The sequence below is a fragment of the Antennarius striatus genome, chromosome 11 (genome assembly GCF_040054535.1).
Source record: "Antennarius striatus isolate MH-2024 chromosome 11, ASM4005453v1, whole genome shotgun sequence".
Classification (NCBI taxonomy): domain Eukaryota; kingdom Metazoa; phylum Chordata; class Actinopteri; order Lophiiformes; family Antennariidae; genus Antennarius; species Antennarius striatus.
Window position 1 is genome coordinate 7,752,139 of NC_090786.1, and position 23,565 is coordinate 7,775,703.

Consider the following 23,565-nt stretch of genomic DNA (forward strand, 5'->3'; position numbering starts at 1 on the left):
GATAACTAACTTGGAGGGAAGCCACAAAGTGAATTTCCACATAATAACTCGCAAACTCTCTTTGCAATTCCTGACAATTTATTTGTGTCACAGCTCTGAAATAAAGTCAATTCTACACGCACAGATTTTTTTTAATATTTTTTATTTTTGCTCATTCCTGTGTTTCTTTATCTAATCAGTTTTTCTGATCCACGTCATAAAGAAGCCCTTCTGTTCCAGGTTTGATATAATTATCAAGAGTTGCTTTAATGATACGTCTGCAAAAAAACGTAAAGTCGCATAATTGGCTGCGCAGTAGAGTTTCGGTTAAATACCCCTCCAGCTGAAGAGGCTCCCCCCCCCTCACCAGGACAAAGCTCTCTCATCCCATAACCTCGCAAGCAGAGAGCGTAGTTTTACATCTCCTTGAAACTTTTTGTGTGACTTTTTTATAACTTACTTTTGGTCAGAAACATGTTTTGGTCGGTGTCTCTGTGCGTAATCGTGGCCTGTGCGTCCTTGCCGGGAGATGCGCAAATCTCTAGCCGGTACGTGATCGGATGTCCCGCTCGGTGTGACAAGTCGATGTGTCCCCGGCTACCAGCGGACTGTCTGGCGGGACAAACCCTCGATGCCTGCCGCTGCTGCTCGGTGTGTGCGTACGGTGAAGGCGAAACCTGCGGGGCCAGCGGGAAGCTCGGGGACCCGATGTGCGGAGAGGGTCTGGAATGCTCGGTGTCCAGCGGGGTTGCGTACACTGTCACGGTGAGGAGGAGAAGCAAGAGTGGTATATGCGTGTGCAAAGCCGCAGAGCCCGTCTGTGGAAGCGACGGGGTGTCCTACAGGAATATCTGCGAACTGAAGAGGGTCAGCCGCCGGGCGCAGAAGCTGCAGCAGCCACCTGTTCTTTTCATTCAGCGGGGATCCTGCGGGAAAAGCAACGGTGAGACTGTTTTGATCAGAGCAACAAGCTGAAGTACACCTAGAATTTAAGTGCAGTAGAATGAGATTTGTTTGTGTCTTGGTCAGAACAGTTAGTATTTTATTTTTGCAAAGCTTCTGCTGAGTTAAACTCAAGACATTTCAGTGCAAGATTCGCTGCAAGATGTTAGTAGTCGTCATCTGGACAGAGATGAAACACACAGGTCGTCCACACACACACTGAAGTAATTCTTTTGTGTAATTTCCTCCTCACAGTCACACAGATGTGATAGCTGCATTAGTTTCACACAATCCCCATGTGTTCAGGATAACAAGAGCCACCATTCAAGCTCGTTTAATTCTTATTCATGTATTACAATTACACATTATAAAAGAGCTGGTTTCATTTGTTCCCAGTCGGATGAGGTCATGAGCTCCTCCATCTAATGTAATACTTTATCAGCATTTGGATTTTCTTTGGCGACATCACCAGATATCACATGACTGAACTGCTTGGCTGTTTCATACCAGCAGCCTCTGTCGACTAACAGATAAGACAGATTGATTGTTGTCTACGCTGATCAAAACCTTTGTCATAAGTCACACTTATTGTTTAAAAGTGCATCTCTACTACGTATATCAAGTTGGAAGGGGAAGGCATTTAACCTGAATCAGTGGAGCTCATTAAATAACAGACATCACCATTAACTCATGGCTTAAATCTGTGAGTCATACTTCATCATTAGTAGGATGTGTGGTGCGGATATTTAAACAACAGCTTCAGGAATGACAAATGGAAGCAAGGAGCAGGTGGTAAAGGCATTGTTTCAATCTCCAGTTTTACATTCATCTAAATGTTCACCACATGGAAACCCCAAGGAAGAGCTTCAACACCTGTTGACTCAGAGGTCTGTATCCTACCTCAAAGTCTGGAAACTTTCAAAAACACCCCACCCCTCTCTCTCTCCTTCTCTCTCTCTCTCTCTCTCTCTCTCTCTCTCTCCTTCTCTTCCATCTCTCCTTCAACATCTCAGTGTTTCCGGTGTCACTCATGAAACACATTTAACACAAAAGAATTCCTGCTGCTGAATCATGGCCATAATTCCCCCTCTGTGGAAGACAGTTGAAAACAGGCAGGAGACACAGAGGAAAACACCAAATTAGCAACCCATATTTTTGGAAAAGGTTTACATGTGCATCAAAAACTGTGGGTGGGGTTGCAGGGCAGACTGTTTCACCGCATTTAGTGGTCAGTCATGTAAGCAACTAGAATGGTTAAGTCATTCACAGACAGCTAACCTTGTCTGAAGCACCAGACTGCGGTGAGTGCCATTGATTTTCCAAGGCGGCCACTGACATTTTCCATATTTGCAATAAAACACATTTTGTTTGATTTATCAGATGTACTTCTCTCCTCACTGTGGCCTGAAACATGCAGGAGTTAACGTTGGAAAGTACTGGATTTGAGAGAGCAGTATTGTACTTCTATTCTGCAACATTTACAACACAATACTATAAGCTCAATGTACCGTATTAATTATTTCTATAGTTTAAAAGCAGGTCTTGTAGTACAATTTGACACCAGTTGACTTGTAACAGTATTCCTATACTGTTACTGCAGTAAGAGGTTATTCAAATATGTCTTTAACCATTGCTGAAAAGAAACTCAGTCCCCTCAAAGTGCCTTAAACAAACTGCCCTGCAACTTGGCCCCATGTTAAGAAAACATATGCAAGTACACTTTGCATGATGTAATTTTATGTGCTGTTCATTCTGGCAAGGGAAATTAGGTCAAATATTGCTGTCAACCTGTGGTCACATTTGCTTAAAATGTTTTAAAAGTATGTTTTGGCTCAATATGAGTGACATGGTATGGAAGATAAAGTTATTTAGGGGTGCCTAGACAAATAAAAGTGTGCATTTCAGTGATGTCTGTGGTTGATAATCCATCAAGATTTTAATCTGATTGAAAACCTGATTCCACTTCTAGCTGCTGAGTGATTGTGCTTCTCTCAATAGCATTGCCAGCTGATGTTGCAGAATGCACTCAGTAAATTCAGCTTGTGACATGCTGAATATGGACATTCTTCCCTAACCCCTCTGAGTCACGCATAATATTAAAAGATCATCTTTGCACACATGTTTTTTCCTTTATAATGTCGCTGCGTCAGTCTGCCTCTTAATTTGTGGAAAGTGTGTCGCATCTTTCTCACTTTTCTTGCTTTGTTTTTGAACATCTCCACTGCAGCATCTTCCGTAGACAGCACTTGCTCTGTCTTTCCTAATGACTTCATTTCATCTAAAACATGGAAATATTGTGTTTTTATGCTCTTATTGTGATTTGGCAAGCCTTTGTTATTGCCTGTCTGCCATTGGTACTCATATCTACTAGTATAGTTCTATACTATAGATATAAATATGTTGTTGGACTGAAACCAGTGACTCAGAGGGAATACATTTACAGCAGAGTGCATATAACAGCATGTGTTGTCATGATTCTCCACATGAGTCCACTTAAGGCTCTGGATATTAGTTCATAAACCCAGTTAAGACTGTAGGGAATAAACAGGATTTGCATTTTATCAACCTTTATTCTTGTGACAAGCTCAGAAAAGTTTTTGCTTCCATTTCATTCATGCAGTATCAGCCTGTGGGGGCTTCAGCAGTAAATCAGTATGTATGAATAAAAGCAGCAGTGCTTGAAGAAGAGGATATGATCTTACTATTTTCAAGTTTTCTACAGTGCAGAGGAAAAGAAAAAGCTGTTTCCACCTGAAGGTGCCAATAAAACAGCAGGTACTGTGTATGGGAAACCTGAAATAGGAGAGAAGTTGAGATCCTGAGCAGGAACCCATGTGGTGAAGGTCAATGTGCAGCGATGGGAGGGGTAATGGGTATATGGTATAATGCGGCCTTCGTGTGTGTTTGTGAGGGAATGAGGAAGAAAATGGTATTTGGGGAAGTTTCTTGCTTGATTTTACTCCAGAAACAGTCCATTAGACACATGGTTATTATAAATGGATCCCTGGCTCTATTAAGATCATTTATTAAGAGTCATTTATTAAGAGCTCTTGTTTACCCCTAATTGGATGTGATCATCTGTGTTTGTATTGCATTTAGTACAATTGCTGTTTAAACTATTACGTATCCTTACCGAAACAATTAGACAAGCATGATTATCTGTTATTACTGGTGGTGAAGGAAGTATTCACATGTTTTTCGAGTAAAAGAGGTCAGAGTGCAGTGTAATACAGTTCTTTTTAAAAACATTTTCTAATAAAAGTCCTGCAGAAACATAGGTAAACTTGCTATGCGGGACTTGTGTATAAGTTGTCGTCAACATTTAAGTTGTTGTCAAATGGTTCCACATAATTCTGATTCAGTTACCTGTATTATGTGGTTCTTAAATCTGGAGCATTTGGTGAGTTTAAGATCCCTGCACACCGACAGTTATGTATTTCATTCCAATCAACAAACATTGGTTTCCCAGAGTCCCACAGCTGAGCAACAGCACAGAGAGGTGTGTTAGTAAAAGGTAATGATGGATAACAATGTTGAATATTGTGCAACATTTCCATTGTTACTGTGCTACGCTAGATGGCATTCCAAGATCAGCTAGGTTGTGTCTATTTCAGGATCTTAGATGCTGCAGTTTTTCTGATTACTGTACTGTGTAAAATGAGAAATATGAAACTGAAGGCCTTCTCTCATTGTAAGTCCATTGTCCATGCTGATGTTAATGGCCAACTGGCCATCGCTGGTGCACAAGGTGGATGGAATCTAAAGACCCATCAGAATGTGTATTTCAGCTGTCAAACTGGTTATCTTCACAATAACTTACACAGTGCACTGCTGCGGGTAAGGCAGGTAAAAACAACCATCGACTGCCGTGTTGAGTCGGTGCATGCATCAACGCTGATCAATGAACACGGTGGTAGACCGATTATTTACGCTCTAAGCTACAAAAATGCTGACCTGAAGCCAGACAGAATCACAAGTAGCTTCTGCACTAGAGTTCAGGAAAGCATGGTTCTACTGAAACCATATCTAAATTAAACTGAGTCAAAGGAAAGGTAGCCTCTAAGGGTAAGTTGCAAATGGAGCAGCCATTCAGACTAGTATACACAGATTGTGTGCTAGATATTTAGAGTAATAACTGAAAATCCTAAGGTTATGAATTATGAATTTGAACTAGATATAACTATGTTTCTAACTGCATATTACCCCCACCTCCCCGGCAATGTACTGCCATTGCTGTCAGGAAAAAAAAACCTGACAGCAACATTGCCAGTTCATCCGCAAAACTTTTTAGAAAGTTGTCACCAATGTTGCCGGCGTGCCGCTGCTGCGGATGCTCAGGAAACCGTCTACTACTTTTCTCCTTTCAGTGGGAAGCAGCAGTGACTCATCTTCAACCACCTGCAGACACTAATCGGGAAGTTTTACATCTCAATTCCCATTCCATGTATCAGTGAGACTCAGGAATTCAAAACGCCAAAGACAAATTGGTCATTTTTGGCATTAAAGGGATTCTGCTTTTCAGTTCCTTCATAAATCAGCTTAATTCTATAACAATAAAGTCTGTATGGGCTCAGCTTAACAGTGAAGCAATCTGTGACAGCACACATAAATCAGGAAAGAATGGCTCGGTGGGGCTCTCTAATGTAACTGAGCTGTGCTTCATGTGATTCAGGATTTTCCATCTCTAATGATCGTCACTCCTGGGCTTATGTCTGCTATCGTTTGTGTTACAGCATGTCGCTGGGAATATATTTCTGCATGTGGTGGAGAGACCACATTCATCACAAAATGACAAACTGGAGGGGAGTTTGAGGATGTATGGATGCTCCAGGAACAACATTAGTTCTGGAAGCCTGGCTTTAATCTACAATCCTATCATGGATAAAGAAGAACCTCCTGAGTTGTGAAGCGAGCATGGGAAAAATGCAGCAAGGCCCTAAAAGCATCTACATTTTTTAAGTGAAATACATTTTTGCATGCTTTAAGCTTCCCACATGACACAGCTGATGACTTTGCTGATTCCCTGAGCTCTTCTGTAGTTCCACACTGAGGTTGACATCACTGGTTTTTAGTGAAATGTCTTCATATAAACTTTGGCTCAGATATCCACATGACTAAATCCATTTATTCTTGTTTTTAGTATCCTGTAAAATAAAATATTAATGGTACCCAGAGGATATGTCATTATAACTTCAATGATCCTCCTGACATTTTCTTTGACGCCACTGTGATGCGCTGACAGTTGTGGTTTAGGTGAAATGTCAACTGGACAAATTGTCATTATATATGAATCAAGTTTTTTTTTCTTTATCTTCAGTTTTAATTATCTAATACTAGCATACTGAACAATAAAGTCTTTGGCAAATGGGGTAAAACTTATCACTGCTATTTTAGAATGATTTTAGCCTCACAGAGACACATTGTCTCAGAAAAGGGCAGACAGAAAAACAGACAATTGAGTTACTATGTGTTGGGAATTTTCCTCACGCGGTTGATGAATGTTCTCTTACCGTGTAATTTAATGTCTTCAGGTATGACACAAGGAAAGATTCATTGATTGTGTTAGCTTAACTTCAGCGAAGAGCACTTCTCCTTCATGAGCTTTTCACTACAATCAAAGATATCCTAGTGTTTGCAGATCCCAAAAATATTTGCCTGAAGGAGATTTAATGACTGAAAATTGTCCTTTTAAGACTAAATACTTTGAGATATGTGGCAAATCAAGGGTTTACGAATGGGAGGAAGAAGATCTCTGAGGGGAACGTCTGGGAAGCTTGGATTCATAGCTTTGGTTAAACTCTCTTCTGCGTTACACTTAATTACCAGGTAAATCTCTCAACGTTTCCTGACTTGCCCAACACTGGAATGGATGATTTAGAATTTGGCAGTCATCAGACTTGCAGTCTGACAGTGACTGTGGATGAGTGGTAATACACTTATAAAACCATGACATGACAAAAGTCCAGCAAATATTTCAAGAGTCTGCATTGACAATCAGTTACAGGTTAATGCCAAGGCATTTGATTTAAAGTATAGTTGTTTGAAAGTTTTTTTGACCAGGTTTATTTTTAATGTAAATCTGCAAATCACCTGTTGTCTGCTCTTTGATGTGTTATGATAATGTCCCATTTATTGTGTTGGTTTTTCATTTTCCGTTCACTTACATCATGCAGTTTTAAGCAAATTCTTTTGGATTTTTTTTTCTAACATACTTTGTGTGTTGTGCTTCCAGCTCAGGATGACCCAGAAAGCCCAAGGCACAAATACAACTTCATCGCTGATGTGGTGGAGAGAATCGCACCATCTGTGGTTCACATTGAACTTTTCCGCAAGTAAGAATTTTACACCTGTGTGTGTGTGTGTGTGTGTGTGTGTGTGTGTGTGTGTGTGTGTGTGTGTGTCTTTGTGAGACGGACTGAAACACATTAGAATTTACAACCCATCTGTGTATTTAACTAGCCCACACCAGTTGGTAGAGCACCTAACTCTCAGCTCCAGTCTTTCATCGTATTTTCTTTTGAATGTCTCACCAGTGTTGATGTTCCTTCGTCTCTGACTCTTCTTTGACTCCTGAAATCTGTGTCTTCACAATTTGATATTTCACTGTGGCTTCTGCACTGCTTCTTTGAATCTGTTAAGCTCTCTTGATTTCATGCTTCTGCCTCATGCTCCTCCACATTTCCCTCACTCAGAACTCTGTTTTCTTCTCACTGTTGCTACATCATGCCAAGCAAAAGGAAACCTTTCATTTTGCTCATGCCGTGTAACAATGTTAGTGTTTTTATGTTTTGATGAGTACCTAATATCTCTTGTTTCTTTGCTGACTTCCCTGCATATTTTAATGCCTTGTTCAACAAAATCTGTTCACAAACGGGTGTTTCAAACTTTGCTTCCAGTTGTTGAGTATTGCACTGCTGTTACATCATCCATTGGATGTGACACCTCCTTGGTTTGCTTTTCTAAGCTGTAAAGACTTCTCTAAGTGAGAATACTCTAATCTCCCTCTTTTTCCTCCAACAGGATGACTTATTCAAAGCGGGAGGTTGCAGTGGCCAGTGGTTCAGGCTTTGTTGTGTCAGAAGATGGCCTTGTTGTGACCAATGCCCACGTTGTGGCTAATAAGAATCGGGTGAAAGTGGAGCTGAAGAGTGGTGGCTCCTACGATGCCAAAATCAAAGATGTGGATGAGAAATCGGACATTGCCCTCATCAAGATAGATGCACCGGTTAGTGGTAAACACTGACAAGACCAGAAACTTAACATGACAAATATAGAGATAATTAGAGACATCCTGTCGCCTGAAGGGTGAAATGTCGAACAAAAGACATGGTTTGTGTTTGTTTCCCATGAAGGAATAGTATTAATTCTTGTGAATATGCTTATTCATGTGCTGAGTGTAAAATAAAAAGAACAATGCCAGTCACATCACATTAGTTCACACACTGGAGAGCCAAGAGCAGAAAGTAAACAGCTTCGATCGGCATGAAAGCATGTGACTACTGACTCACATTACATGGTCACTGGGTGTCCAGAAATAATGAGGCTGTAAAATCCTCCTAAAATGTTTTGACGCGTCATAATTTTTAACATTTCTGAACAAATGAGGCAAAGCCAGGCTACCTGTTTCCCTCTGTTTTCAGTCTTTACACAAATCTAAGGTAAATGCCTCCTGGCTATGCTATATGCTCAACTCACCTTTGTTTGTATAGCACCTTTCATGCAGCTCAAAGTGTTTCAAGTGGTGACACTGACACAATACAGACAGAATGCAACCCCTCAAGAAATATATACAATCATGGGACTAAGAATTCCAGAATTATGAACTCAGAATACTAAAACACTGAGAAATTAAACACTGGGTGAAAGAACTGCCATTTACAAACAAAAGCTCCATCCCTTAAAATCTAAATCCAGATTGCTAAAGCAGGTCTTTCATTTCCTTTAAAAACCATCGAGCTGGCTCTTCTAATATGAAGTGGCAGCAAGGGCCGCAGTTTAGGAGCACTAAAACACAAAGCACTCTCACTGGCATTTTTATAGAACACAAAGGAGCATTTAAGAGAAGAGCTGAATGCAGCCTTCGTAATCTGGCTGGTACATTAAGTGAAAGAAAATCTATAATGTGTGGAAGAGCAAGGTCATTAAAACTTCATATACAGAACTGTAAAATCAGTTCTAAAAAGAAAAAAAATTAAATAGCACACAGACAGCCAGAGTTGTATCTCAGATAGTAAGGTAAAGTGAGCCAATAGCCTTGTCTAAGTTGAGAATCCGGCCACAGCAACCTGGAAAATGAATGAATATAAAGTTGCACTTTTCCAGTGTTTATTCTGCGTTCAGTCCAACGAATTAAATCCAATTTTTTTTTGTCACAACCTTAAATCAATATAAAGCTTTGCTTTTGACCAAGGAAGTCTATCATCTTTTCGAATATTATAGATTGAAGAAATACTATTGTTTGCCATACCTTTAAATTCACATTATAGAAAAGTCCAATGTTGAGGATGAGGATGACAGATGTACACAAATGTTGCTTTAAGAGTTATTTGGGTTGAGAAAATTGCAAAGGTACTATGGTTTCAGTACCCAAACATTACGTCACTGTTTTGTAACACTATAATCAAGGTGCAACTGACGGTTGAAAACTTGAAGATGAAAGTGGAGCATGAAAGGTTCCAAATTTAGGAGATTATTCTTAGTGCAAGTGGAGTAATGTAGGAATGCAGGTGCAAATTAGCCTTTAAAAGACAGTTGGCAGCTGTTCAGATTATTTAGATGTTCAGACACATTGCTCTGCAGAAACATCTGACATGTCTTTCACAACTCTTATCACGAGCAGCTTGCCAGCTTAAAGCTGCTGTTGATAATGAAAGAAAACATGTGAATATCTTTCTTCGCTTTGCACCACATCATGTGTTTACTACATCCTCTCCCTTGTTCCCCCCATGTCCCTGTCTGTCTGTGTTTATTCCCCTGTCTGCTGGACAAGATCCACGTTACACATTAATCAGCGAGCAGTCATGTGAAGGAATGTGTGGCAGAGATCCAGGGCCTATAGACTGGGAGTCATAGCCGAGAGTGCATGATGGAACTCTCTCCCGGGGTCGGGTGATGCAGCTGAATAGACACTCATACAGTAACACGAGGTGCATTACAAAGACCGTCATTTCTGAAAACCTCTGGTTTTGTGTGGTCTGTCAATGTGAGCGAAAAGCGAGGAAAACGCGCGTTGATGGATGATTTCTTATTGTTCATTCGTCCAAAAATAAAAGCGGCTCCATCTGCTGCTGAAAGTCTCCTCTTCATTGATATTTCTGTACTAGTTTGCTTGCTCAGTGAGCACTCTGGGATTCCTGCAATGTATGTTTGAGGAAATCTCACACTTTATAGAGGCATGAGACATATTTAAGCACCCCAGCTGACAATAGCGTACCCTCATTATTGCATAAGCCTTTGTTTCAGCAGAGCATGCAGACATATTTTACAGCCTCTCTCCCAAAATGTATGGTAGCGTTCCTCTACATGGTTGAACATGAACAACAGGTGATGTTAACAAAGTAGATTCATTGTAATCAGATGACACCCAGATGTATCCAGAGTGTGACGAGAGGACCTCATGACTACCCTTGTTTTGGTAAATAGTATCAGTCATTGAGTGAAGTTAGACTGATTGACTGACTCATCTAGGACACAAGTCAGTAATTTAGCCCAGAAGGCTAGTTGTCACTTGAGCTTCAACCAGTTATTGTACTAATGGTGGCAGGTCGTGTGACAATCCAATATTCACACTTCATATATGGTGTTAAACTGCGAGGGCAGGAGGGTGTGCAGCTCTTTCATTGAGGATTAGACTGAAAAGGAAAACGCAGTAATCCAAACCTTTGCTACAGGATATTTAATTACAGCAGTTAGAGTAATAGCTATTTCTATTATTCTACCTTTAGGTTAGGTTACTAAACTGACAGATGGTGATCTCTTAGCCCGCAAACACTGACCTTTAAAATGACTCAATATTTTATTTTGAAATCAGTTTTGATAATAAACTTGATGGTTTATTCTTGGCAACTGCTGACAAAAAAAATCTTCCTTTAAGGTCAACACACTTCTCATCCTGGTGGTTTGATTGTACCAGTCATTTTGAGAGAAACTGTTTTGCTAGCAGTAGTTTCATATTTGCTTGATAAAATTCAAAGTTAGAATGCGATAAGTTACGATGAACTCTAAAAAAATAAAATGTAGTACTAGTAATTACACCATTTTGATCCTGTTTGGTTATTTATAAACATGGTACATATATCTTGTCATTAGTTTAGAATAAATAGAATATTTTAGGAGCTTGATTGTCAGACAGTAAAAGACAAGACAGAAGTAACATGATTTAAAGCAATATAAACTCATATTTGCATTTAAAAGTGAGACCAAACTTAAATAAGGTCACAGTTATCTTCCTAAAATGCCTATAAAGAATGTATTTTTAAATACAGTACATACATAAATTTGACTATGTTGTTGTAAATTTCTAAATATGAGTTTATGAGTTTATGAATTTATATACTGACCTGCTCTGAATGTATCACTTTAAACTTCCTTCCCTCATTTTACCAGTTTATGAGGGGGAAAAATTGAAAGCTAAGTTTTCCCTGAATGTAATGACTTCATTCTTTATCTTCCATCTGCAATGTGAAATAGGAATTTACTGGTAGCAAGGCCCCATCCCTTTCTGGAGCTGTGGTCAACCCCTCAGCTCTGGGGAATACATTAGTCTGTCTGCAGCAGCTGGGGACTTGTTCCTGTGTGGAGAGTGTTGGGGGAGAGAAATATTGGAAAAGGAAAGAGAGGAAAGAGAACAAAAATGGTAAACAATGTGCAATGTGGTCGATGCCTTAAAAACATACCCATATGTCTGCCAGACTATTGAGTTAATAGGCTAATTAGTGCAATGTGTAATGAGACAGTTAAGATAGAACACATTGTTTCAGGTTTTAAAAGATGTCTCATTAACCCGGTTCGCAAGTTCAGAACTTGGACAAACTCACTTTCAGTGACTATGAATTAGATATATTCAGAGTTTCCTATAAAGACTCAGATTTAAGCTGACAGCGTACTGACTTGGAAGGATATTTAGTTAATCACAATGTCTTATGTTGACCCTCTAAACTTGGATGCAACCCCTCTCTGTTTGGAAAGATTTCAAAATCCTCATAGGTACCGCACAGGAAATTTCCATAGCAGATCATTTTACTGCACGACCTGGGCATTCCTTAGCTTTGAGTTTGTATGCTTGTGCTACGATGAATTCAGAGAATGCTGTGCACTCTTGTATTGCTGAATTCTTCAATCAAAGAAAGAAAGGTCTGTGGTTATCACGCTAATTTTCATTTGGTTCTACTTCCACACCATGATCCTCTTAACCTAACTTAGTTTATTGCTTTAAACCTAACCTGCTATTTCTCTTAATGGGAGAGGAGCAACAGTTCAATTTCGACCAAAGCACCCTACATGAGGGCCATCATCTCAGAGACAGTACGAAATTTTTGCCACTTGTAACCACGGCTGAAATCAATTATGGGGCTATATAATCTTAGAATTTGAACACCTCTCAGCGAGGTGCATTATGTTGGAGTGTGTCATGAGTGTCCTCTGTAGAGTTTCTTTGGTAGAGTCAGGAACGTGGACATCCAGGAGGACTTTGGTACAGTGCATCGTTAGCTTACTAAATCACTACATGGATTTACTAGAAAACAGATAAGTTGCTTTCAAAACCCCACTTAAATGTAACTCCACTAAATGAGCCATTAATCGCCCATTGGCTGACATTGAGTCTCATTCCGTCGTTCCTGGGAACTTTTCTAGTGCTGGTTTGGACAAATCTAACTGTATGTCTGTGTTTGTGCAGAAAGAAAAAGAGGGAATGTGACTATATATAGTAATGTTTTCCTGTATTTATCTCATTTGGTTATCAGTAACATTGGGCAGGCTAAATGTTTCCCCAGGAAATATATGATATCCACATTTCCTAAATGAAAACAGACAAAAGTAAACTTGCAATCAGTGATTCAAATCAGTGTATCTGCATGCATCTGTGTCTACGTGGGTTTATATAAGTGTGCCTGTTTGTATGTGTGTGTGTGTGTGTGTGTGTGTGTGTGTGCACGCGCACGCACAGAGACTCTTTTGCCAGTGACAGAGAATGCATGAATGAATCACATCCTCCTTTCCTCCTGAATCAAACTCTCTCCTTCATCTCTTGTTGTGGTGACCAAAATTGTTCCCATGCTGAAAGTTGAAAGTTGAATCAAGCCCAACTGGGAATTGATGGAGTTTGTCTTGGCCTACTTTTTAGCTGTGTAATTGCTTTCCATCCCCACTGGAGAGGGAACAGCTTTCCCAAGTATGTTTGAGTTTACCAGTCAGTGATGTCATTTTCAATGTATATGAAGCATGACAGGAAAGGTTCAGATCAATTGCGGTCATGGTAAAATGATTGATGACCAACTGTATGTAAGGAATCCTCCAGCTGTCTTTTTTAAATAAATTGAGACAATGCGTCCAGGCGTCAAAGTCTATGTAATTCTAACTACATCAAATAAGAGTCATTCACTTCATTGAGTCTGACCTATGAATGTAATGACATTTACAGTTTTCATTTATATTTTTATACATCCCACTTCGAAGCGGTGATGTATTGTGTGTTCATTCATTTGTTCGTTCGTCCACAAATATCTTCGCAACCGTTGCAGATAGAAAGATGAAACAAAAACACATTACTATGGTGGCAAAGGGGATGAAAATGAGATGATGACCTTGCCCTTAAAAAAACCAGGTCATGGTCAAATTTCAAATTTTGTACATTCAAGAATCGGAAAACATAAAAGGACGATGGAGAAGGCCAGTGTAAGACTGTCGATCAAAGTCAGTGCTTTGATCTATGAAAGTAGGTCAGAGCACTAGCTTTGATCTTTGACCTATGCAAGTAGGTCGGGGTAAAATTTTGAATTCAGGGGTGTCGCGGGATGTTGCAGTCTGTGACTGCCTTGGTTCTACTGTAGTTTGATTTTTACTTTGTAGTTCTTCTCTGCATTTATGATGGATGTATAGTAACTATACTTTTAACTCTGTAGTATATTCATCTATATTCTCTAAATCTACCCAGGATAGTGTTGGGTGAAAATCTGTGGACTTAAAATAGGTCGTCACTAAAATGTTTTTACTGAAATAATCTTAATGTACAGAATCGACCATTTTTAATTGTGACTTTTCAAGAAGGTTTAAATGGAACTGTAAAATGATTACTTAATATTTTGTCTACGAAACTATTATTGGGTTCTGATTTTTGAAAGCACAGTAACTTATGTAACTTGAGGCAACCTCTCACATCACACACAGGGCAAAATTTTGCCAACATCACACAAACAGTAAAACATTTATTTTTACTACCATGTAGATAATATCTGATCTAATGCCTCAGGGGAAAGAGAACTTTACTTTATATGCTGTACTTTGAGCAGCAAATGAACACGTAAGACATCATCTCCCCTCATCATTGTGATTTGTGCGGTTCAAAGTTTTGTGGTGTCTCGCCAGACCCGAGACGCCCTGAAGTCCTCAGGGCTCACATGCAAAATTGCACACAGTGGAATTACACATGAAACTACAAGACACATGTTTGCTCTTATGGACTGAAAACCTTCCCAACAACATATGGAAACTATAGTGGTTTCCGTGGCGTCAGCAAGGACACACTTATACGGTGTGATTTGAACCTGTTGACATTACCTACAGTGAACCTTATGTCAGAGTTTCAGTACTCACACACATATGCATTTTTATTTTTCCATTTACCACACGTGCACAAATAAGTCTGTCAATTTATTTACCATTTGAGCAGAACTTGAAGACAAACACCTTATGCATTATAGTATTTGCAAATGTTACAGCACAGACATTATATAAGTATATTCCCTTTATTGAAGTCAACTGTTTGAAAGAAACTGGACTGCAGCTGAGCTTATATACAGTTTGGGGTCATGGACTGACCCAGCATCTGAAGTGGTAGGGCTGTATATTTAAGCTGGGTGAGATGTGTGGGATTTAATTACAGACAGAGATTGTGAAGGTTCACTCACAGGCCACCTACACCATCCTCCTGTGTGTGTCGGTGTGTGTACTTAAACACACATGTGTCTGAGAAACGATGATGTCACAGGCCATCCCAGTTTGATTGTGGTTTGTTTTTTTTACCTGGTCTCTTAAATGATAACTAAAGTCTTTTAAACGAGCCCCAAATCAGCTCAGGCTGTCATGTAAAAGATGAAACAACTGTCAAAATAACTTGTTTCTTGTCGGGTACTTGACTCTTCATTAAATACATTCAAAATGACTTTTTGGTGAGGGGGGCATTCAACATAAGGTCAACAAAATAAAAGTTGACTAACTTGCCTGACATTCCCACACTCCTTTCCTGTGGTTTGTGGTGTTTGCTTTTCCCCTCCTCCTTTAAAATGTGGACATAGTGTTTTGGTGAAGTGCCATGCATCTTAACCTTCATTTGAAATAGCAGGGTGAGTCACTTGGATGGTCAGGAGAGGTAGACTCACATGGTGACATGATTTTCCATGTCGTTCCCTGTTGCTGACTAATCATGATTAGCAAGCGGCGTGCAAACTAGGGGTCCTTCAGGAAATGGAGTCGTCTGCATGTTCAGTGTTTGTTCAGCCCTCTCACCCTGGTGCTGCTTGGTGCGTTCTACATGGGATTTTTCCATAAACATTGTGATATTGTGTGGGTGTGTATGAGCGATAAATGGGTATAGACTTCTACAAGCAGCAGAAACCTATTCATTCAACTCTTGTAGAACATGTAAAAAAAAAACCCTGCCCTGCTCCTTAAAATTGACATTTCAGATGTCAGTTTTCACCTGATAGCAACAGTCACCATGACACCGCTAGTATCACTGTTAAAATCACCATGTCCGTGAGTCCTGAATGTTTTGGCAGTGACTGATGACCACTTGATTTCCTCTCTCCATCTGGTTATTCTCTTATCTTGCACAAATTGTGAATAGTGAAAATACCACTCCTATATCGCAACTACACACCAAATGCATGTTCTCTTTTATCAACACACTTCTGTGACCCATGTGTGTGTCATGTTTGCTTCAACATTCATGCAAAATTGCAAAAAGCCCACGCCAATAAGCCTTGGACATTCATGCTGGTCATGTTTGTGTGCCTGAGTGCTTATGAGGTAAGGTGGAAAATAGGGTAAATATAAATAGCCTGAACTACTGGCTATCACTTTATTTGTTATCGTCTAAAAATAACCTCAAGGCTCACAATCCTTTACAGCAAAGCATAACATGCTTGGGAAATATTTTCCTGCAAACCTATCAAATTACATTTAAGCTGGTTTATTAATCACGTGTCTGTCATTACTGAGGCTAACATAGTTTCTGATTTGCATGCTACATTTGGGTATTAGATATACTTCAGATAGTTGCTTTTGTCTGTTTGAGCCAACTTCCTCTGCTGCCTCAGTTACCTTACAGCCACTTCTGGTCTCTATTTATAACCCTATAGGTAAACAAAAATTGATAGCTCAGGAGGAACGCTCAGGACAGGCCCTTCTTTTCTAACATGGTGCTCTTGTGCCATAAAAGTCAGCTTGACATGGGCTGCGTGCGTGGGCTTTGAGTGTTGGCTTCCCAGCAGAGATGTTTTTATTCAGAAAAGGAAACTATCACTGTGGATGGATAAATATATCCCTTCTGTTTGCAGAAGCAAGCTCTCACTAGCGTGGTTTCCACTGGCCAGTATATCAAGGCTGACCATAACTCAAAGCATTCATTATTTACCATAAACCTAACTGTCAGTTTTCCAACATCTGACGTCTTGGTGCATGATAAGAATGATTTTTCAGCTGGACTACACTTTCAGTCCAATAGCAAAGCCCCTGATCATTAATATTACCAATTATTGTTGAGTTGTTTGGAGTCTTGCTTTTCTCTGCAGGGAGTAATTGCTTTTGTGGGGGATAATAGTCATGCAGCACAAATAAATGATGCTTACTCTGTATAAAGTATACAATATTCCTATTCCTTGTGGAATCATCAAGTTGTTGTTAATCTCAGGGACAATTCTTTTATAACAGTGAATTTAACATGTTCATGTTTGCCTTTTGTATTTCTCTCATCAAGACCAAGCTTCCTGTGCTCTTGCTGGGTCGCTCGTCAGACTTGAGACCAGGCGAGTTTGTGGTTGCTATAGGGAGCCCATTTTCCCTTCAGAACACGGTTACGACGGGAATTGTCAGCACCACTCAGCGAGGGGGCAGAGAGCTGGGGCTTCGCAACTCTGACATGGACTATATTCAGACTGACGCCATCATCAATGTAAGAGACCGAAGCAGATTATTATTCCTATGTTTAATTCTTCCCACATTGTTACTTAATGCTTTGTTGTGGTTGACAGTATGGGAACTCAGGTGGGCCGCTGATAAACCTGGTAAGACATTTTTTTTATTATTATGGTGACAAATACAATTTTTACATCATAATCCAAACAATAACTTACAGTTCTGTATTACCTGAGACTCAATTGATGTCTACTATTTCAGGATGGCGAGGTGATAGGGATTAATACATTGAAAGTTACGGCGGGCATTTCCTTTGCCATACCCTCAGACAAAATTCGTCAGTTCTTGGCAGAGTCCTACGACAGGCAGGCCCGAGGTAAAGGCTCTCCAAGACACAATTTATTATATTTTCATTTTAGTTTTTCTATATGGTGATCCTGTGGTGTGTGTGTGTGTGTGTGTGTGTGTGTGTGTGTGCATGCGTGCGTGCGTGCGTGCGTGCGTGCGTGTGTGTGTGTGTGTGTGCGTGTGTATGAGAGGGAGAGAGAGAGGTGTAGGGTTAGAGTTACATTAGGGTCAGGGTTGATTTAGGATTAGGGTTCCTTTAGGATTAGGTTTGGGGTTAGGATTACGGTTAGGGTTAGATTTAGGGTGAGTGTTGAGTTGGGGTTAGTGTTAGAGGTAGGGTTACAATTGACTTATGGTTGCGTTAGGGGTAGGGTTATGTTAGGGTTGAGTTAGGGTTTGGATTAGGGTTAGGGTTGAGCTAGGGTTAGGGTTCAGTTAGGGTTAGGGTTAAGATTAGAGTTGAGTTAGGAAAAAGTCACAGGTTAGGATTAGATTTAGGATTGGTTTAGGGTTAGGGTTGAGTAAGGGTTACTGTAAGAGTCAGGGTTTGGCTTGAGTTAGGAATATGTCTGGGCTTAGGGTGTAAGTTTGACTTAGGGTTAGGTGTCGGTTTGACTTGGGTTTAAGGTCTGAGTTACGGTTAGGATTGAGTTTGGGTTAAGATTAAGATCAGGGTTGTGTCAGATAAGCCCCCACAAAGTATGAAGTGTGAGTATAATACTGTGTAGCTGATCGACAGGTCTGTTAATGCTGTCGGTACACATTGTTTGCTATTGAGAGATACAAGCTTTTTGAAATTATGCCTGTGACAGGATTCTGTCATTGCAGATAAACCAGAGAAAATGAAATGCCAGTAGAGTATTTGTATGTTGCTCTTTTATGTCAGCGCTTTCACCTTTTTTCCCTCATAGTGCTTCAGAACAGTGCACATGTGAATTTGCGATTGTCTGTATGACGTCTTTGTTTGAATTGCACGCAAACTGAAGCTGACAAATGAAAGATGCCACATGTAGACAAGCACATTGTCCTGGAGGATGTGGGAAATCCACTGACTGATCTAAAATAATATTTCTGTCAGTCACAACCAGAAAATAAATACACTGTATTTTTTAGCAGTCAACAAAGAAGACTGATGACTACATTTGTATTGTATTGTTGTCCACCGTTAGGGAGTGCAGCTACGAAGAAGAAGTATATTGGTGTGCGGATGATGACCCTGACTCCAGCGTAAGTTGTATGCACTTATCTATACAACACTTCATTATGCTTATACAAATAAAGGGTTATACAAAATAATATGTTGTTTAAAGCTAGATAAAATTGTAATTGTAATGAAATTGTAATTGAATACACAATTCATGTGTTACCTTTTTCGCCTCTAGGCTTGCCAAAGAGCTGAAAACTCGACATCGTGACTTCCCTGACATTACCTCTGGAGCTTACGTTATGGAGGTTATTGCAAAGACCCCAGCTGCAACGTAAGGAATATATTTACACTAAATGGCTCCAAAAACATCACTACCATTCAAATGATCATGGCTGTAACGTAATGGTTCTCAGTGAAATCCCAATACGGATGTCTCTATCTCAGTCCTCAAATGGTGACTTTGGCAGCTTCTGCTGCACACATGCAACTAATTCCCCCAAGACTTTCACCACTCTTCCTGCAGCTCCTGCTCTCCACTTGCAATGCAAACATGCCGTATGTTTAATTTCCTTTCTTTATTGTTTTTCTCTCCCCTAACTAGTCACATACGTAGCCCCATACACAGCGGTCTTTGTAAAGCCTAACTTCAGGGCTCACTTCGATGTGCCTGAAGTGCCTGTACTCACAAAAGCATTCCCCTTGTCCCTCCATTGCAGCCCACTCCATCAAGCCACAACTCCACCAGAGTGGGGCTTGAGAGACGCTGAGGTCAGCTAAATCCTTCAAAGCTTGTGCAGGGAGGTTACTAGCTGTGTGGTTTTCCTGTGCCCGCTCACCCATTCCACACCAGAGCGCTGATGCCTACAAGGCCTCGTCAGAGTTTGTTCATTGCTGTGGTTCATATAATTTTATTTTCCAGGCTGCACATTCATGCATGTGATGTCAGTGAATTTTGTTTTTTTAGTTGTGCCTTAAATTTCTTGATTACCACTCGAAGAGAACTGTTGCAATTGACACAACATCTGAATGTAATGAAGGGAATACTCAGTTATGTTAATGGATGCTATTGGAAGTGAAGGTGTGGTGGTCTCTGTTTACATGTGTCTGTGATTTAGCAGCAGCATGGAGAGTGCAGGGTGCTTGATGTCAATACTGGCTACTGCCTGGGTAGGAGGTTACTAGCTATGCTGTGGTTTTCCTGTGACTGCTTTGTTTTCCCACTCCAGAGCAATATCAAGGCCTTTTCAGAGTTTAGTCATTCCTTAAATCATCGTGTATTTTTACACAGCAGTGTTTCTCTGATTCATCCCAAATTCTTTTCAAGTATGCACGTTCATCCTCTGATATCATTCTGTTGGTTTTTTTCACATCTGTTTTTGAAAGTCTTGATTCCTGCAGTAGAGAACTTTCCTTTTGCTTCTGTTGGAGGTGGCACAGAATCTGAATGTAACGAGGGGATTACTGAGCTGCAGTTGTGTTAATAGGGGTTGTTGCAAGTGAAGGGGCGGTGGTGTGTATTTATATGTGGCTGTGATTTAGCAGCTGTGCTGAGAGTTGGCTTTTAATATCGCTGCCGGTTACTGCCTTGGTCTGCTAGTGGTTTCACGTTTACTGGTTTGTGTCTTTCATTATATGAGTTTTAATTTGCACTGCGCTCTAGCCTTATGTCCGATCATTCCATCGAGCTGGTCTCATTTTTGAAAGTCAAGGAACAGATTGATTAAGCTTGTGTTCACAGACCTGACAGAAATTTTAGTTAGATATACCAGCAGAAAACATTGGTTACATCTGTCAGCTATTAGTTACCTGCAGTTTTCTTTGTAGAAAATCTAAATGAATTATATTTTGACATCTTATGGAAAGAGAAAGGAAACACATTTAACTTTTATGTTAAAGCTAAACATTGAGTTAATCTATCGTATATTTTTATTATTGTCAAAAATTCACATGAACATACCCTAATTAGTCTGTCTCCAATTTGCAGTCCCAATGGAACTTTTTTTTAAAACGCTCCAGCAGAAGGTAATAATGTGTTTCCTGGGGACAATTTCGAAGACTGGATTAATGTGCATTTTCATTCATTCATTCTTTTTCTCAACCCGCTTGATCCGCTTGCGCAGGTCGTGGGGAGCTGGAGTCTATCCCAGCTTGTCTTTGGGCGTGAGGCGGGGAAACTCCGGGCGTGACGCCAGTGCACCGCAGAGCTACACAGACACACAAACACGCACACACACACACAGACTCACTCCTACGGGCAATTTGGGACTGGCCAATTAACCTGAAGCGCATGTTTTTTGGGATGTGGGAGGAAGCCGGAGAACCTGGAGAGAATCCATGCAGACACGGGAAGAACATGCAAACTCTGCAGAGAGCGGGACTCGAACCCTGAACCGCCGTGCTAGGCGGTGACGGCGCTAACCACTATAACGCTACCCACTATAAATATTTCCAGACACTGTGTGCGGGACTGCTCAATGAAACAAATTTTGCCAATTATTTTTGTTGTTGATGCTATTTTCTGACAATGCTTGGTAGTTTTGTTTGGGTTTGCCTATTATTTTCAAGAATATCTGCAACATCATTAAAAAAGGGTTTTGGTGTTGTATAAAGTGAAAACCTGATCTATACCTGGGACTATCTTCATGCCCCAACGAAATCTATTCAAAATCAAAACACTTTGTGGTTATGAAGCCCTCAGAGTAATCTCTCCTCTCTTGTAGTGGTGGATTCAAAGAGCATGATGTCATCATCTCGATCAATGGCCAGAGGATCTCATCAGCGAATGATGTAAGTGCTGCCATCAAAAGGGATGGAAACTTGAGAATAGTCGTGCGTCGTGGAAATGAAGACGCCATCCTCACAGTTGTCCCAGTGGAGATCGATCCTTGACCATTCACAAATCATACTTCAGGATCTGGAGCTATGTCTTACTTATCACCAGTGGACCTTATATTGGAAGAGAGTTTCTACTGATGCACTCTCTCTCACCTGGCTAAAGGTCAGCGATGCCACACATCCAGGAAAACACTGGCTTTGCCTTGAAATAAATGACTGCTCAAAAATCAGTGCTTTATTCCCATGTGTGTTTTCACTTTTCATCTATGATGTTTTTAATCAATGCTACAACTGATTGACAACAACACACACAAAGTTGGTTAGTGGCATGTTGTTTTCTTCAGCTTTTTTCTCCTCTTGTGCCTTTTTATATGAACAGTTGCTCAGTCAGGCCTACCTACTGCAAGTTTAAGCAATTTTGAAACTCGCTGGGCAAAGCTGATTTGTATAATTGTTGTTACCTTAAAACTTTTTTCAAAGTACTGTAGAATGATTGTGCTGATTATGTAATGTATACTGAGAAAATAAATGGTTTACTCTCGTTTGTTTCGACACTGCTTCCGTTTCCATGTCTCTCACTTCTTCTCACACATACACTTCATCCAAGTTGTCATTTGCATAGTCTGTCTGTGTTAAGAGTTAGCTCAGCCATTGCTCATACATTTAAGCTTCCACAAAGGGATCATAAAATGTCCTCTTCATATAGACTTGATAGAGGCCCAATGTGATTGTTGGGCCTGGGCCTCTTCAAGCTGACCTCAGAGACAGGAGTACGGGCCAAGCAGTGATCAGACTCACGATGAAGTGGCCACAGATGATGGGCCTGCATGAATACATACAGTATATCCACTTAGTGTTTTGGTAGAGATTTTGCTAACCTCGTTAGATTTGGAGGCTGATGATGAAGTAGACCTTCTGGGAAGTACGGGAAAAACAGCATTAGAATTTACAAGAATATTTCTGATTGAACTAGGAGTGAAATCTGTGGTAGTAAAACTGTGTAAAAGCTTTTCTTTGTCTTGACATCCCATCATAACTTAAATGAAAAGTACATGGTTCTTCTGTCTGCGCAAGAACAAACTTAATCACAAATAGAAGACAGATGAATTTATTTTGTCATTCAACAATGTGGCTAACCTAGTTTTACTTTTTTGAATTTCAGCCCTCTAATAGTCGGTGGATTGCTTCCAATCCCATACACCACATGGAAGCTACATTAACAAAAAATCCTTTTTCTGATGCCATACAGCCCACAGGCATGTATCATAATGACATATTATATTAAATACAGGCTTCATATTAAAAATATTTTGGCTAGTAACAGTACTGTCACATATTTGGCATCTAATATATGTACTACGCATTCAGGCAAGGTCAATGGGGGAAAATGACAAAAAATTAAACAAAAAAATATGCATGACAGTGCCATCTCATGGTTCTGCATTAGTGTTGCAGTACCATTGTAATTTACATGTCTGACAATAGATGTCTCAAGACAAAAATTAACATTGCAAGTTTTTATTTCCCTTGGCAATGGCATCAATTTCTCAACCATGCATCAACATTAGACATTACAGTATACAACACATAGCGCTAGACACAGCTGTAACGTTTGCAACCGGACTGTCAAGACCTGAGCTCGAAACCATCAGTCATGCAGGGTATGGCCATGTTACCTCACCATTTATTGGCCCTAATGCCGAGGGACAATCTCTCAGTCTAAACATACAAACACATGACTCTATGAAACTAACTGAAGACACTATGCTTTTCATACTGAATAGTGATGATAATACTGAGTCAACATCTCAGTTAACCTTAAAATATGCTACTTGAAAACTACATAGATATTGATATCCTGTTATCTCTGATTGGAGAACAGACATTTTCACAAAGGCAACCAAATGACCTTCAGAAGGACTCCCATGGCCTCTCTGTGCCAATGGACCACTTTGACCTGT

The 23,565-nt window shown here is 40.1% G+C and overlaps 1 protein-coding gene across 1 annotated transcript; it reads left to right on the forward strand.

Annotated features, from left to right (window-relative positions):
- The first annotated feature begins 178 nt into the window (after nucleotides 1–178).
- On the forward strand, nucleotides 179–22,156 carry LOC137603551 (serine protease HTRA1A-like). The gene is made up of 9 exons (XM_068327119.1): nucleotides 179–922; nucleotides 7,154–7,253; nucleotides 7,942–8,146; nucleotides 17,117–17,311; nucleotides 17,391–17,423; nucleotides 17,536–17,650; nucleotides 18,792–18,849; nucleotides 19,005–19,100; nucleotides 21,490–22,156. The coding sequence occupies exons 1-9, from the start codon at nucleotides 454–456 to the stop codon at nucleotides 21,656–21,658; spliced, it is 1,440 nt and encodes a 479-aa protein (XP_068183220.1). The 5' UTR covers nucleotides 179–453; the 3' UTR covers nucleotides 21,659–22,156.
- The last annotated feature ends 1,409 nt before the right edge of the window (nucleotides 22,157–23,565 follow it).